General features: G+C 43.9%; 1 protein-coding gene across 7 annotated transcripts in view; it reads left to right on the top strand.

Moving 5' to 3' along the window:
• LOC128846598 (ubiquinol-cytochrome-c reductase complex assembly factor 1) overlaps positions 1–17,670 on the top strand; it is an 88,240-nt gene that overhangs the window by 26,135 nt on the left and 44,435 nt on the right. For all 7 annotated transcript variants that reach the window (XM_054045810.1, XM_054045808.1, XM_054045812.1 and 4 more), the window contains exon 6: positions 4,748–4,805. In XM_054045810.1, the coding sequence (XP_053901785.1) occupies positions 4,748–4,805 (58 nt within the window). The remainder of the gene's footprint in view (positions 1–4,747; positions 4,806–17,670) is intronic.

Genomic DNA, 17,670 nt, shown 5'->3' with positions numbered 1-17,670 from the left:
AAAAGGGGTCCAAATACAGCTAGTGAACATTATTAGACGCATGGAGAGACTTCCATGTGAAGAGCGATTGAAAAGATTGGGACTCTACTTTCTGGGAATAAAAAGAGGGGAAATGGTATAAATATGCAAAAAATGAACAGTATAGAGAAGTTTATTAGGGCTCTTCTAGTTTCCCTCAACTAGGGTATCATCCATTTTGGATCTGCTTTTCACCAACAGGGATGAGCTAGTTGTGAATGTAAGGTGGTCGGGAACTTGGGAGGAAGTGATCATGATCTGAGAGAATTCAAGATCCTGTGGAAAGGAGGGCATGAGAACAGCAAAACAAGGACACTGGACTTCAGAAAGGTGGATTTCAGCTGACTCCGAGAAATAGTAGGCAAGGTCCCATGGATAGACCAATTAAGAAGAAAAGGAGTCGAAGGGGGCTGGCAGTTCTTAAAAGATATAATATTAGAGACTCAACATCAAGCTATTCTGATACAGAGGAAAGATAAGAGCCAGTATGGCTGCACAAGTAGCTTTTTAGCTGTCTAAAACCCAAAAGGGATACTTATGGGAAATGGAAGGAGGGGCATGTCACCAAGGAAGTATATATGGGAATAGTGCAAGCGTGTAGGGCCAAAATCAGGAAAGCCACGGCAAAGAATGAATTACAGCTGGCAAGGAATGCTAAAGACAACAGGTGGGGATTCTTCAAATATGTTCAGACAAAAGAAAGATCAAAGACCGTGTGGGTCCGCTGGTTAACCGAGAAGGTGAGCTGGTAACAGAAGATTATAGGAAGGTGGAGCTGCTCAATGCCTACTTTGTTTCAGACTTCTCACAAAAAATAATGTGATCGGACGACTAGTGAAGTTACCATAGACAATAAAGGGGAAAGGATGCAGATCGGGATAAGTAAAGAACATGTCAGAGATCTTCTGACCAATTTGAATTAATTCAGATCAGTAAGGCCTGATGCTATTCACCTGAGGGCACTGAAGGAATTAGCTGAAGAAATCTTGGAGCCACTGGGAATAATATGTACAAACTAATGGATGACAGGAGAGGTCCTGAAAGATTGGAGAAGGGCAAATATAGAGCCCCATCTTTAAAAGGGAGGAAAAGAGGAGCCAGAGAATTATAGACCAGTCAACCTGACCTCGATACCTGGGAAGGTAATAGAGCAATGTGTAAACCATTCAGTTTGCCAGTACCTGGAGGATGAAGGGGTAATTACTAGCAACCAGCTTGGATTTACCAAAAACAAATCATTGCAAACCAGCTTGACTTTCTTCTTAGACAGGGCAACTGATTTGGTGGATAGGAGGAACGCTGTAGACATAATATACCTGGACTTCAGCAAGGCTTTTGAGACAGTCCCACATGATATTCTGATATGTAAGCTGGCGAAATGCAGGCTTGTCATTAAGTGGACACACAATTGGTTAAACAACCGCAAACCAAGAGTAGCTATTAATGGAATGATGGGTTTGGAGGGAGGTCTCAAGTGGAGTTCCACAGTGATCTGTTCTGGGTCTGGTGTTGCTTAACATCTTTATTAATAACTTGGACGTAGGAATAGAGAGCATACTGATCAAGTTTGCAGATGATACAAAGCTGGGGAGCTTGCCAACACTTTAGAGGATAGAGCTAAAATTCAGAGGGATCTCGATAAATTCAGCAAAGACAAATATTAAGGTGCTACGCTTAGGGAAGAAAAACCAAATGTACAAATACAGAATGGAGGGAAACTGGATTGGCAGCAGTACTACTGAAAAAGATCTGGGAGTTGTGGCTCACAACCTCAATGTGATGCAATGCTGTTGCAAAAAAAGCAAATGCAGTTTCAGCTTGCATTAACAGAGGCATAGCATGCAAGTCACGGGAGGTGATAGTACCGCTCTGCTTAGTGCTGGTTTGACCTCAGATGGAGCACTGTGTCCGGTTTTGGTCACTAATGTATAGAAAGGATAAAGAGAAACCAGAAAGAATCCAGAAGTGAGTGACAAAGATGATCAAAGGGATGGAATGCAGCCATGTGAGCAAAGGCTGAAGGAACTGGGTATGTTTAGTTTGGAAGAGAGAAGATTAAAGGGGGATATGATAGTGATCTTCAGATACCTGAAAGGCTGCCATAAAAAAGATGGAGAAAGGTTGTTCTCTTTTGCCAGAGAGGGCAAGACAAGTGGCAATGGGTTCAAACTACAGCACAGCAGATTTAGATTAAATATCAGGAAAAACTTCTTAACTGTAAGAACAGTGGGACAATGGAACAGACACTTCGGGAGGTTGTGGAAGCTGCTTTACTGGAGGTTTTCCAAAGGAGGCTGGAGAGCCATCTGTCTTGGATGGTTTAGACACAACAAATCCTGCATCGTGGCAGGGGTTAGACTAGATGACCCTTGCAATCCCTTTTAACCCTATGATTCTATCATACAAGAACAAAGGGTAAAAAAAAATTGAAGGTAACAAATTTAAAACAGTAACATCATTTTTTTACAAAATGCATATTTAATTTGTGGCATTCATTGCCATGAGGTATCATTGAAGCCAAAAGGTTTGTAGGAGTCAAAAGAGGATTAGACATTTGTCTGTCTCTCTCATTCTCTCTTTCATCCTGGAGCATCTTTGCAGAGATGGGGAGAAGTACAGTGTCGCCACTCATTCCTGTCCATGGCTTGTTCCTCCATTAAGCCCAGCCATGGCTATGTTTCTGCATATGATGTCCTGCCATCTAGATGGTAGTTGACCTCTAGGTGGGACTGACCTTGGTTGTGCTTGCATTATTTTGTTTGGCATCCTGTCATCTGTTTGTCATCTGCAGTGTCCCCACCATTGTAATCTTTTCAATTTTGTAACCAATCTTATACCTTGATTTCACAACCTACTCTCCTTCTAACTTCTTCATTGGTTACACCAATAAATTCATACCATTTTACACCTGCCATTTTTTTGAAGAACTCTCTGTCTTCAGCCTTATGATGGCTGCTTCCAGTGTTTCTTAACCTTTACTGCAGCCTGCACCCCTTTGGTTCTCAAAATATGTTCTCGCACCCCTTAAACCTAGATATATTTTTGTTTGTATATTACAGTAATGGTTAAATATATAATGTTAATAAATACATAGGTTTGATGAAACAAAGTAGTTGTACTTCTGTGCCTGTGCTTAATTTGTGTTTTCGATGATTTACCTTCTAAAAAAATCTGGCATGTCTCACACCCCCAAAAGGGAATCTTGCACTCCCAGGAGGTGCGTGCACCCCAGGTTAAGAACCACTGCTATAGAGTATTACTGTTAGCTATTTATACAAATAATGAACACATAGTCAGTTACATTAGATACAATGAAACTAAATTGCAGCCTTGAGGAATCTGTCTGTACAGGATCAAGGATATAAAAATAGCCCTAAGTAAACAGGTTGTTGAGTTATTTTCGTAACATATATGGCATATACAGAATACATGACAGTGTGGTATGCCATAAAGGTTTTATTGACACTCATTTGGGATTTCCTGATACTGAAAACTCATGTTGTTAAAATCTTTGTACTACACTATTCTGTATTCTCTGCATAATATATGGTATGCAGAAGTGAACAAAAATATATGAAAGATTGTATTTAACAAGGAAAGCAAAATACATATTTTTCAGCGTGGCCAAATTAATACAGCAGAAAGAACCTTTACATTTTGGAATTCCTTAATTGAATGCTTGGTTCCACAACCTGAATGTTGCATTAACATTAGCTTTTTGTACTTAATATAGAAAGGCTCCTAGTGTATCAGCAGGTTGGGTTCTTAATTTGCATGTGATTAGTCGCTGTGCTTCTAAAACTCCCAGCTATTTGTTTATTTTAATTTTCCCAGTTTATAAACTAGCTGTTAGGATCTCTGGGCATATGAACAATGAAGGATTTTAAAATACCCAAATAGTAAATAATCAAATTGACATGATGTCAGAGATGACACTCAAAGGACTTCCATAGCCTAATGAACCCCTTTTTTCCCACCCCTCCAGAAAAATTTGAGTGAAATTCTCCCTTGTGCAGAGACCCACATGAGGTCTGTGCATCTTTGACTTACGTGGTGCATAGGCTTTGTATGGCCTGCTTTATAGAGTTGAACTTTGTCTTGGGTAAACAGAAGAGCCTGTCAGTGTGCTCTGAATGGCAACATACTCTACTTCTCTCAGACCAAGGGAGGAAGTCTGTTCCAGAACGTGAGGGGCCTTGACATATGCAGACAGGCAAAAGAAGGAACTGGTAGCAAGTCTGGCCTAACTGATCTCAATGATCAGGTTAAAGCATAAAGAGTGAGACAGTTTCTGAATTAGCAGGTGTGAGGTCTGAGCACTGAGATGAGATTAAGAGGTATGGGATGGCTGGAGGTCTTCTCTGTGCTAATAGTTAGACCTGGAAAAAGAGATGGGTCTTCCCTTATTATTTTGTTTTAACATTTACAATGTGGTAGCACCTAGAGGCCAGCCAGTCTAGGTGCTGTCCAAACATACAATAAATGACAATTCCTTCACCAAAGAGTTTGCAGTCTAAAAAGTGAGTACAATTTGTTTTCGGAGCTTTCTGTGGAGTAAAACACAAACTTTTGGAAGTAGATCTAGGCAGGATCTTCTGATATATGTTTAGTGTATGAAACAACAAGTTAAAGTACAAAAATATATTTAAAGTAAGAACATTTCTTTAAAATGTAAAAATCAATGGAAAACATCTCACAATTTTTCTGTGTTTTGTTTTGTTTCTCCTAGGGTGCCATATGCCTGATACATTGAACTCTTGGTTTCTAATAGCCCAACTTCATGTCTGGTAAGTGAAAGTTATAATGATAAGTTGTTTATTTTCATGAGGCAGACTGAAGCAATCCTGTCAGGTCAAAAAGCAGTTCCATGGTTATGACAAGAAACATTCTATTTGTTTGTTAGCTTCTGTTTTAGCAAATTTTTATTAAAGGTCAAACAGACCCAAAGAGAAACTAATATTTGTAGTATTCTTGAAAATCCTCAGTAGCAGAAAGAGCATTGCCATGAGCTTATCAAAAAGCCTCACTCAGGCTGGATGGAAAACTCTCTTTAGCTGTTTTAGGAAAAGTTTACATTTACGTAAAAGTGGTTTAAATTGTGAGAATTTGTGGTGATTTTAATTGCTGGCTGTCAGAAACCTTTAACAAATTATAGCACTGACATTTACACTTGCACCTCTAAAATGGCCGTGCAGGGTCAGTAAATGCCAGATTGGGTGCATGTAAAAATATTTAATGCCATAAGCAATATTTTTTCTTCATTTGTGAAATAGCCAAAAAAAATCTAATTTTCATCTAACATAACACATTCGTAAAGGTCAGAGGGACGTAGCAGGGACACACAAGGGAATACAGTATTTTCCAGACTGCCAGTTCTCTAAGGAGCCTAACGTCTGAAGAATTAAGTTTACTACTGTAACCTATAGGAGCTATCCACAGGCCAAAAGGAATTTCTGGGAAGAAATAGTCACTGGGCCCAGCAACCCTGTCCCCCTCATTTTTCTGCATCTCTTATTTCCCGTCTTTCCCCCTTAATTTCCAGACTCTGAAATGTATTGAGAGTCTTTGCATCTTACTTCCTTGGCAGCTTATTCCACTTAAAAAACTGTTAACATAACATTTGAAACCTGTATTGGATATATATGAATATGTTGTGTGATTATTTAATGAAAGGCCCTATTGTATTGTATCTTTTTGGTCACAGAGTTGGGATTAGTGTGGGCACCTTAAATAATAATTTCCTGACTATTTGGGTTTAAATTTTCAACCTAAAACTATGTTTGTACTCTGTTACCTTGCTTTTTAAATATGTGCGAATTAGACTGAGAAACAACTTTGGTCTTAAAACAAAGAAACCCTAAAAACATTTAATGGAAATATTAAAATTGCCTCTGTTTGCCCTTCCCTTAATTTCCCTTCCATTACCTCACTGAAAGATTCATTCCCCCCAACAACATAAGCAGAACCTCTTGCAATTATCTGTGTGGGTAGCCAAAGTGCTGGAAAGAGTTTATCTTCAAAGGTAAGGCTGCTACTGCTCCAAATAGCCTGTTATTACTTGCAGCTAACCATAGGCACATGTGTCCTCCCAGATCTTCACCCAGTCACATGCTTCTCCTTTTCACTTCCAGTCTGGGTTCTGCTGTACCCTAAGATGTTTGAGGTTCTTTCTGAAGATACATTGGCAGTTTCTTATATTCTTCTATTTTAGAGGAAGGGGAGTTCATGGTGTTTTAATGTGTGTCTTGCATTGTCCATCAGCCTTCTTTAATATTTCTTTCCATTGCACCTTCATTAGATTTAATTCCTTAAAACCTGTTTTCCTTCTAGCTAATGGTCTTATTCTGCTGCACATTCTCCTCCTTGGTCCGCTCCTATCCCCTAATTATATACAACTCTAAACAAAGTTTTTTCTCTTTCAAGTACTTTAGGAAAATTATGTATCCTGTTTAGCAATGATTTGGCCAAACAGTGCATATTTAGCTACTTTAATCTTTCCTCCTAATTAATTGCCTTCAGCCCTCTGTTAATTTTGGTCGCTAGTTTCAGATTTCTTTCCAGTCCTTTGACATCTTTCTGTTATTGGAGTTCCCACAACTGAAAACAATATTCCAAGGAGGGTGACTAGCTTTTATACTAAGGGACTATGTGGGCACAAGACCAAATGGGTATAAACTGGCCATTTGTTCCTGGATAAATGTCTGATTACACCCGAAGTCTGAGGGCCAGTGTCTTTTGAACCTCTTCAACTGAGATTGTGAGTTTCCTCGGGCTTTTTCTTCAGGTCCTATTCTCTCCGGTCCAGACCTGCCCAGAGTTACACTCCTTGTAGTGGCCGTCGCAGAATCAGTGCCCCTGTTGTCCACAGGAGTCATTATGTCTGTCCCTTGTCTTCTGGCAGCTGTGTTACCTTCTTTTTGAGTAGCAGCGAGCCCCTGCTCCTATGTAGGTGTGGGACAAAGACACTTAAGGCATAAGCCTATTGTCACAGGGAAATCTGACCCATGGACCTTGAGGTGTGTTCCTGTGTGAGGTGTGTTCCTCGGATAGCAGTCTGCATTTTCGACCACCACTTTTGGGTCCTTGGCTTCTTTCCTTCTCTAGCATATCAGGAGCCATCATTCCCTTCGTAGAAGGCCCCTGAATGGCTTAAGTGACCAGATAGTCCTCCATGAGATATGTGGCCTCAGCTAGGGTTACTAGCCATTATCTGCAAAACCAGTCTCGACCAGCAGTCAGAAGAATCTGTATGAACTGTTATAGGACTATGAGTTCAGCTACCTGGGGTCAATATAAAATCCCAGGCAAAAGCTTCAGTGAGATAGATTTTAAGTTCTAAATACTATGATATCTATTAATTTAAAGCATTGTATTTATTAAAATAAAAACACAATATCCTTCCTTTTGAAAGTCAAGAAATTCAGAGTTAAAGTTCTAAAACCAACATTTTGAAAGTGAGAAAACCTTTGGCTTAGAAAGCTTGGGAATACTCAATTACAATTTAACAATAGCTTTAACTCTGCCACTTCACTCTGACTTATTTTCACTGTACTTATGGGAAAACCCCACAAGTTGTTACACAAACCAAAGTCTGTCTTGTTTTATATGGATTATAATAGGATTTTTTGTTGTATGATGAAGTAATAGGCTAGAGGGTGGCTCACATCTCAGGCTCATTGGATGAGTAAGGTTTTGATTGCTCTGGCTGGTATATACAGGGTAACTTGGAAGAAGATGGTCTGTAGCCTGTGTCTGAAGCATTTGATCTCAGACCAGTATGAGAGGATGAAAGAAAAGGTACTCATCAACTGTTGTTCTTTGAGAGTCTGCACTCACCCTACCTGGCCACCTTCCACAGCCCTCCAGCACAGACACACCAAAGTGAGAGCTGCACTGACGGTTGAGAAGTGAGTGTCGATTGCACTGCAGAAGCTTGCAGCACCAGATTGCAACTGGTTAGTTGGGAATCAATTTGGAGTCAGGAAATCCACGGGGGAAGCAATTGTCATGCAAGTGTGCAGGACCATTAAACGCCTCCTGCAACATAGGATTGCAACTCTGGACAATGGGAAGGATATAGTGGATTGTTTTGCAGCAGTGGGGTTCCCAAACTGGGGTGGGGCGATGGATGGCACGCATATCCCTATTTTAGCACCAAACTACCTTGGCACAGAGGATGTCAACAGAAAGGATTACTTTTCTATGGTAATGCAGGTGCTGGCGGATCACCGGGGACATCAGTGTGGGCTGGTCAGGAAAGTTGCATGGTGCATGCATCTTTAAGAACACAGATCTATTCAGAAAGCTGCAAGAAGGGACTTTCTTTCCCAACTGGGGGATTACCACTGGGAATGTTGCAATGCCTGTAGTGATTGTGGGAGACCCAACCTTCCCCTTGCTCCCATAGCTCATGAAGCCATACATAGGCCACCTTGACAGCACCAAGGAGCTCTTCAACTGTCAGCTCAGCAGGTGCAGAATGACAGTTGAATATTCCTTTGGTTGTTTGAGGGGTTGCTGACATTGTTTACTAACAAGATTGGACCTCGGTGAGAAAAAAAAAATCTACATATAGCTGTCTGCAGTGTCCAGCATAATATCTGTGATACAAAGGGGGAAAAGTTTCTGCCGGGGTGGAAGTGGAGAGTGTGTCTGCTGGTTTTGAACAGCCAAATACCAGGGCTATAAGAAGAGCTCAACCATTGAAAGACCGTTTTAATAGTGAGTAGTGTGTGTTGCTGTAGTGTGCTCTACCTGGCCTTGCTCTTTTGCAGCGTGGTATAAATCTTGTAGTGATTGCTGTGTACATAGGAATATAACGTTGTCAATGGACCTATTAACATTATCTGTGATTGATGCTATGGGTTCTATGACAAAATGAAGTAACAGTAAATTGGTGGGTGTCAGACCTGCTCAGCACCAGACAGCATATGTTGTGAACTAATAAAGATGAATTTTATTCCAAAAAATAGGATTTTATTCTGTAACATGAACCAGGTAATTAAAATAAAATTAAAACTTAATAAATTAAGGGAACAGAACTTATGAAAGGGAAAGAACACTCCATTTCAGGTACAAAACTTCAAAAATGTGAGGGCCTTTAAAGGGGAGGGGGGCTCCTGTCTACCAGATCCCTCGGTAGCAGAGTACAAAACGGTGACCAAAGCAGTCAATGTGGGGCATTGTGGGAGAGCTCCTGAAGGCCAGTAAAAGTAGATGCAAGTAACAGTGTCTACACTATCACTGCACTGATCTAACTTCATCGACTGTGGCTCTACACCACTCGGGAAGATGGTGTTAGTATGTCAGCGTAGCAGGGCACTTACATCAGCAGAAGCCAAATGTAAGTGAAGACACATCTACAGCTAGGTTGATGTAAGCTGCCTTGCATTGACCAGCCATGTAGCATAGGCCAGGCCTTGGTGTATTTGTCAGATAAGTCCTTAAACTGAAGCTTTGGTGGTCAGATGTGAAATGACTGTTACTTAATTTGACACTATTAGTTTAACTGCTGATTAATGGTGTGAAATTTAATTTGTATCAAGTAGGTTAATGGTGATTAGTCAGGTATAAAATCAAAGTTATTGTCTTTTAATAAGATTAAAGAGCGTCTAGCTGTATTTCACTCACTGGAAATGCAAAGATTTTAAATGTATTTTTGTGTTGGAATTGCATGGTGGTTCTAATCCAGTTTATTATTTGGCTGTAATAAAAACTTTTGCAGTACAATTATTTCTTCATTGTATTCATCTAATTTATTTTGTCAGGCAATATGATTTTGCCTAGTTTCCTCACTACTAACTTCAGGATATTGCATTGGAAACAATCTGGGTCATTTGGTGGGCCATCCACCTGTAGGACACTTACTGATTTAAAACGGGTGCCCCTGCTTGTGCATCTGAAGACAGAATTTGTCCCTTAGATTTGATTTCAGTGTACGTACAGCATAAAGGATCCAATCTGACACTAACTGGTTAAAAATGCAAGTATTTTAACTGACTGTGGGTACTATCTACTTTTTTCCACCACGAGTGCAGAACAGTGATTGTTTTAGGTACCCAGATAAAAAGGCAATATTTATAAGATATTTTAAGCTTAAAAATATCATAGTTTTAAAGTAATGATGCAAACAACTTTTTAAAACTAGTAATCTGAGTGTGGAACAGTTTCATCTTAGTAGTGTGACAAAGATGAGTCCAGATTTGAATGGACTACAGAATGTGTTCTGTAGTGAAAAAGTAAAACAGTTCATACCGTGTTGATCTAGGTATAAAGTTTATAGTCTAAGAAAATCTGTCTTTTAAACCTCAGATGGCAGGTGTAGTAACAAACGATCAAATTTTCAAATAAACTGCAGAATTCCATGACCTCACTCTTGGTGCTGCTGAACTGCACTATGACAAACTATGCATCCAAACACACAGCATCCATTCAGGCTTCAAGAGGAACAAGGTTTACTCTGAAAACTACTCCATTCTTGCATTACTAGTGATGAATTGTAATTATTGGTCTGTTGCACTCCTGCCTTCTACCATGACACCACTGAGGGATACTGCAGCTTGGATGGGTAGCAACATTTTTATTGAGGGAATCTCTTGCCAGGGCTCCTTGCTTTCTTCCTTGGCTTGACTACCCAGGCTGTAACGTATAAAACCACTCTTCTTATCTGGAGTTGGGCTCCCAAACATGGTCTTTCGTTATCTGTCTTAGTAGGTGTGGGGAAAGCAATGGGATTCCAAGATTATTACTGATCATAGTGTTTGTATGGGCAGGACTTTGCAATCGAAATACACAGGACAGACGAATGATGGGTAAAAGGATGCATTATCCTCATTTTACACATGGAGCTGAGGCACAGAGGGAGTTTAAGCCAAAGGTCATATAGGGAGTTTGTGGCAGGACTGGGAATTGGACCTATATCTCCTGAGTCCCAGCCCAGTGCTTTAACTGCAGGCTTATCCTTCCTGTCTGGATGGGTATGATGCACTCTGCTTCACTCTGTAACCATCCCTATTCTGCACTATCTGCCAGGGCTGAAGGAAGGATGGTACTGCCAGGCAATGGAGGGATCATTGGCCCATCTTCACAACCACTCTGGAAGTCACCACATGAGCCTTGGGAACACCACACAGTCCAGAGCATTTTCCAAGAAGAAAACCTGACACATTTTTAGGGAATTTCCCCATCCCTCTACCTTCCCTAAGGCCTGGTCTACACTACGACTTTAATTCGGATTTATCAGCTTTAATTCGAATTAACCCTGTAACCGTCCACACAACGACGCCATTTAATTCGATGTAAAGGGCCCTTTAAATCGATTTCTGTACTCCACCCCAACGAGCGGAGTAGCGCCAAAATCGATTTTAGCAATTCGAATTAGGGTTAGTGTGGCCGCAATTCGATGGTATTGGCCTCCAGGAGCTATCCCACAGTGCATCATTGTGACCGCTCTGGACAGCAATCCGAACTCGGATGCACTGGCCAGGTAGACAGGAAAAGCCCCGCGAACATTTGAACTTCATTTCCTGTTTGCCCAGCGTGGAGAGCACAGGTGACCACAGATACCTCATCAGCACAGGTAACCATGCAGGCTGATAATCGAAAAAGAGCACCAGCATGGACCGTGAGGGAGGTACTGGATCTGATCGCTGTATGGGGAGAGGATTCAGTGCTTGCAGAACTTCGTTCTAAAAGACGAAATGCAAAAACTTTTGAAAAAATTTCCAAGGGCATGATGGAGAGAGGCCACAATAGGGACTCTGAGCAGTGCCGCGTGAAGGTCAAGGAGCTCAGACAAGCCTATCAAAAAACAAAGGAGGCAAACGGTCGCTCCGGGTCAGAGCCGCGGACATGCCGCTACTACGCCGAGCTGCATGCAATTCTAGGGGGGGCTGCCACCACTACCCCACCTTTGTTCGTGGATTCTGGGTCGGGGATAGTCTCGACGCCTGAGGATTCTGCCGATGGGGTAGAGGAGGAGGAGGAGGAGGAGGATGAGCTTGCAGAGAGCACACAGCACTCCATTCTCCCCAACAGCCAGGATCTTTTTATCACCCTGACTGAAGTACCCTCCCAAGCCAGTACCCAAGACTCTGACCCCATGGAAGGGACCTCAGGTGAGTTTACCTTTTAAAATATAAAACTTGTTTTAAAAGCAAACGGTTTTTAATGATTACTTTGCCTGACTTTGCATTCGCGGTCAGTTCAGCTACTGGAAAAGTCTGTAGCTACTGGAAAAGTCTGTTAACGTGTCTGGGGATGGAGCGGAAATCCTCCAGGGACATCTCCATGAAGCTCTCCTGGAGGTACTCCGAAAGCCTTGCCAGAAGGTTTCTGGGCAGTGCATCCTTATTCCCTCCTCCATGGTAGGACACTTGACCACGCCATGCTTGCAGCAAGTAATCTGGTATCATTGCCTGACAAAGCCTGGCAGCGTATGGTCCCGGTGTTTGCTGGCATTCAAGCAACATCCGTTCTTTATCTTGTTGTGTAATCCTCAGGAGAGTGATATCACTCCTGGTAACCTGGTTGAAATACGGGAACTTAATTAAGGGGACAGAGGTGGCCGTTCCTACTGGGCTGTTTGCCTGTGGCGGAAAATAAATCCTTCCCTGCAGTTAGCCAAGCGCAGATGGGAAATTGGCCCTGAAGTTTTCCGCGTTTGGCTAGCAGGGATCTTCCCTGTTACCAGCCACGCGGTGGGGGGAGGGTACCGTGATCATCCCAGAGAATTCATGGCGAGGGGGGGGGTCGGCGGCGGGGGGGGGTAGTTTGGTGCCTGCAGGGATCTTCCCTGATACCAGCCATGCGGTGGGGGGAGGGGCACCGTGATCATCCCAGAGAATTCATGGCGGGGGGGGGGTTAGTTTGTTTTCTGGTGCTGCTGAATGTTAACAGAAAAACCGCAGCACTCTACTTGCCTGAAGGGGCCCAGACAAGCCCCCCCACACTGCCCCCCCCCCCCCCCAACTGGCTGAGATTGGCCAGGCTTCTGCAGCACTCTACAGGCTATGCTTGGTATGTGGGAAAGGAGGGTGCAGAAGCTGTAAAACAATGGCTTACCATGGCCGCATGCAAGCCGAATTCTGTTGCCCAGACCTGTGATCTCTAGCAGCAAAGCCACAAGCACTCAGCATTAAGAGGCAAAATGCGACCTTGCACAGAAATCACATGTGCTATGTAATGTGAACAGTGTTGGTCACCGTGAAAGAGTATAAGCATTGTTCTGCAAAATGTAGCTTTTAAAACAATTCTCTCTTTTTTCCCCTCCCTACAGCAGCTGCAAATTCCTCAAGCCTCCCTCCTCCATCCCGAAGGTTATCACAGATAAGGCGTCGTAAGAAGAAGACGCGGGAGGACATGTTTTCTGAAATTATGCAATCCAGCAGGAGTGACAGAGCTCATCTGAATGAGTGGAAGGAAACAGTTTCAAAGTATAGGAAAGAAGTCAGTGAACGTGAGGAGAGGAGGGACCAACGTGAGGAGAGGAGAGACGATCGAGATGAGAGATGGCGGCAGGAAGACCAGAGGATGAAGGATGCAACGCTGGGGCTGCTCCGGCGTCTGGTGGAGGTTCAGGAACGGCTGCTGGAAAACAGACTGCCGCTTCAGCCCCTGTTCCACCCTCCCCCCTCCCCATGTTCCGTATCCTCCTCACCCAGACGTGTAAGAACGCGGCGGGGGAGGCTCCGTACACCTTCCCATTCCACCCCAGTAGACAGCCCAAGCAAAAGGCTGTCATTTTTTTAACCTTTTCTTTGTGGCTTTCTCCTTCCCAGCAATCCTCCTCCCAAATACCACCCGGGTTCCCTCCCTCTTTTTCTAATCTATTAATAAAGAATAAATTATTTTTAAATGATAGTGACTTTATTTGGTTTGAAAGAAAGCTGGGGGAAGGGGCAGGGTGGGTTCCTTACAGAAAATCAGTCAGTAAAGGGGGAGGGTTTTCATGAAGGAGAAACAAACAGATATTTCACACGGTAGCCTGGCCAGCCATGAAACTGGTTTTCAAAGCTTCTCTGATGCACAGCGCTTCATGGTGTGATCTTCTAATCGCCCTGGTGTCTGGCTGCGCGTAATCAGCAGCCAGGCGATTTGCCTCAGCCTCCCACCCCGCCATAAAGGTCTCCCCCTTACTTTCACAGAGATTGTGGAGCACACAGCAAGCAGAAATAACAATGGGGAGATTTCTTTGGCTGAGGTCAGAGCGAGTCAATAATGAACGCCAGCGACCTTTTAAACGGCCAAATGCACATTCTACCACCATTCTGCACTTGCTTAGCCTGTAGTTAAACAGCTCCTGACTCCTGTCCAGGCTGCCTGTGTATGGCTTCATAAGCCATGGCATTAAGGGGTAGGCTGGGTCCCCAAGAATAACTATGGGCATTTCAACATCCCCAACGGTTATTTTCTGGTCCGGAAAGTAAGTCCCTTGCTGCAGCCCTTTAAACAGAGTAGTGTTCCTGAAGACGCGAGCGTCATGAACCCTTCCCGCCCAGCCCGCGTTGATGTTGGTGAAACGTCCCTTGTGATCCACAAGTGCTTGCAGCACCATTGAAAAGTACCCCTTGCGGTTTATGTACTCGGTGGCTTGGTGCTCCGGTGCCAAGATAGGGATATGGGTTCTGTCTATTGCCCCACCACAGTTAGGGAATCCCATTGCAGCAAAACCATCCACTATAGCCTGCACATTTCCCAGAGTCACTAACTTTCGTAGCAGCACCTGAGTGATTGCTTTGGCTACTTGCATCACAGCAGCCCCCACAGTAGATTTGCCCACTCCAAATTGATTCCCGACTGACCGGTAGCTGTCTGGCGTTGCAAGCTTCCACAGGGCTATCGCCACGCGCTTCTCAACTGTGAGGGCTGCTCTCATCTTGGTATTCTGGCGTTTCAGGGCAGGAGACAGCAAGTCACAAAGTTCCATGAAAGTGCCCTTACGCATGCGAAAGTTCCGCAGCCACTGGGAATCGTCCCAGACCTGCAACACTATGCGGTCCCACCAGTCTGTGCTTGTTTCCCTTGCCCAGAATCGGCGTTCCATGGATAGAATCTGCCCCATTAACAACATGATCTCCAAAGCACCGGGGCCTGTGGTTTCACTGAATTCTGTGTCCGTGTCCGTGTCCATGTCCTCATCATGCTTGTCGCTGCGCTGCCGCCGCCGCTGCCTCCTCGCCTCGTTTTTCTGGTCCTGGCTGAGCATAAACTCCACGAGAACGCGCGAGGTGTTTGCAATATTCATGAGTGCTGTCTTGACCTCAGCGGGCTCCATGCTTGCCGTGGTATGGAGTCTGCAGTGTTCACCCACCCAGGAAAAAAGGCGCGAAAATGGTTGTCTGCCGTCCGTTGCTTTCATGCAGGGAGGGAGGGAGGGAGGAAGTGAGGCTGTACCCAGAACCACCTGCGACGATGTTTTTTGTCCCATCAGGCACTGGGATCTTAACCCACAATCCCAATGGGCGCGGGAGACTGCGGGAACTATGGGATAGCTATGGAATTGCTACCCACAGTGCAACGGTGCAGAAATCGACGCTAGCCCCGGTACTTGGACGCACACCACCGAATTACTGTGCTAGTGTGGCCGCACTCATTTCGACTTTATACAACCTGTTTCTCAAATCCGAATTATCTAAATTCGGATTAATCCCGTAGTGTAGACATACCCTTAGCCTCTCTCACTCTGCCCCATCCTCACCCTCCCTTTTGCCCATTCCTCTCTCCAGGTCCCTCTAGCCATCTCTGTTGCACTCCCTCCCCACTTATCCCTCTACTTTAGACTCATTCTCATTCTGTCTTCCTCCATCCCTTCTACCCTTCCTCTCTCACTTTGCCTCATCTCTGTCCTCCCCTTCCCCTCTGGCAATGCTCCCCGTGTCCCTCCATCCTTCCCATATCACTCTCCCCCATCTGTCTTTCTTCCCTCTGCTCCTCCTATGACCTTCGCTTCTCCTCCCCCTCTTGCTCTGAATCAAGGGGCTAATCAAATGCCCTGAACCACGCTGAGGGGCTAATGGGGTAATGAACCCTCCACTGCCAGCACTGGTAGCTACTGCCAGACATTAGAATAAGGTTTTAAGTTCGTTGTGAAGTGCCCTGGGTTACTCAGCAAAGCTTTCAGGTGCGCTTCCCATGAGCTGGAGCATCCAGTACCCTCCAGTCAGAATGCACAAGCACAAGAAGTACAAAACCATGCAAGAAAGAGAAAAGAGGACAGGAGGCCAGAGGCAGAAGGTGTGACAGAGAGCTGCCTTAACCTTCCCTTCCCTATCCCAAGTCCTCCATAACCAGTTCCAGCCGATCAACACTCACCATTTCCAGATGTCTTCCATCAAGAAATTAGGTCCATGAGATGTTTTTAAAAAAAAAACCCGTGTGCGGTTTGGAAAATGTGGCTCTATTCTGAAAAGTGTCTTGGTACAAATGGCTTCATGGGGCTCTAGTTTTATTGTCCATCAGTAACTCACCTCCAGAGTAATTTTTGCTCCATTTACAAGAAAAAGATGGGTTTTTTTCTAATGGTCGGACCCTGTCTGGAATCTGAGAGAGAAACTGATTTCTTTCCTTTTTGCACATCATCCCCAATAATAAAGATTCTGCAGCTAATTTATTCTTTCTAGTGATCAGCACTGCCAATGTGCATAGGTAGACACAGGTCTTGTGTACATTAGAGAAACATACAGATCTAAGCACCATTTTAATCTCCTAGCCTATGCACTTTGCATTCACACATGAAAGTGCTCCAAATGGTTTACAAGCACGCTATGAACCAAGCAGAGTAGAGTATGTTTTTTCAGGGCTAAATACCAGTTTAGCCTGAGCTGTTTTAATGCCAGTTTTGATGCAGAGAAGCTGAAACAGTTCAACCTAGTTCTCCTAGTAATGTCCCACAGTGCGCTTGGAGCCTTGCAAAGTCTCCCAGAATGCACTGGTCTGGAGAGTGGGTCATTGCAGCTGAAACAGTTTAGGGCAGTACTAGGGTTTGTCTGCATGAACACTTCGTTCAGAGCAAGCTGAGCTGTAAATCTGCCACATGCTGAGTTTCCGTTGGTATGTGTAGACCCTGTTACAGTGCACAAAAAGTTCTCTAGTGTGCTTTGATCTACTCCCATTTCAAAGCAAGGTAGATCAAAGCACACTAGAGAACTTTTTGTGCACTATAACAGGGTCCACTTAGACACTTAGTGTGCAGCAGATTACTGTGGGGTAGATTTACACCCCGCATTGCCACAAACTAAGGGGCAATGTGGGGTTTACAGAAGTCCTTAGGCTATGTCTACACTACATACTATGAATCTCAGCTTGCATAGACATACCCATACTAGCTCTCATGTGAGCTAACGTGCTAAAAATAGTAGTATGGCTGTGGTAGCATGGACAATGGAAGCCGTGGTAGCAGGAGCTAGCCGCCCGGAGTATATACCCTCCTGAACCCCATGGGTGGGTACTCGGGGCAGCCAGTCCATTCCACTGCTGCCCAGGCTACCACAGCTACCCTATTTGTAGTGTTCTGGCTCAGATGTGTAGACATACTCATGATAGCTCCCAAGCTGGGAATCACACCACTAGCTTGTAGTATAGACATAGCCTTAGTGTGGACATGGGTCAAACCTGCAGTGATTCTTAAACTGATAAAGCATGGCTAGTGAGGAC

Source organism: Malaclemys terrapin, chromosome 12, assembly GCF_027887155.1.
Source record: "Malaclemys terrapin pileata isolate rMalTer1 chromosome 12, rMalTer1.hap1, whole genome shotgun sequence".
Classification (NCBI taxonomy): Eukaryota; Metazoa; Chordata; order Testudines; family Emydidae; genus Malaclemys; species Malaclemys terrapin.
Note: the sequence above shows the minus strand (reverse complement) of the source record. Positions and strands in the feature narration are given on the sequence as shown.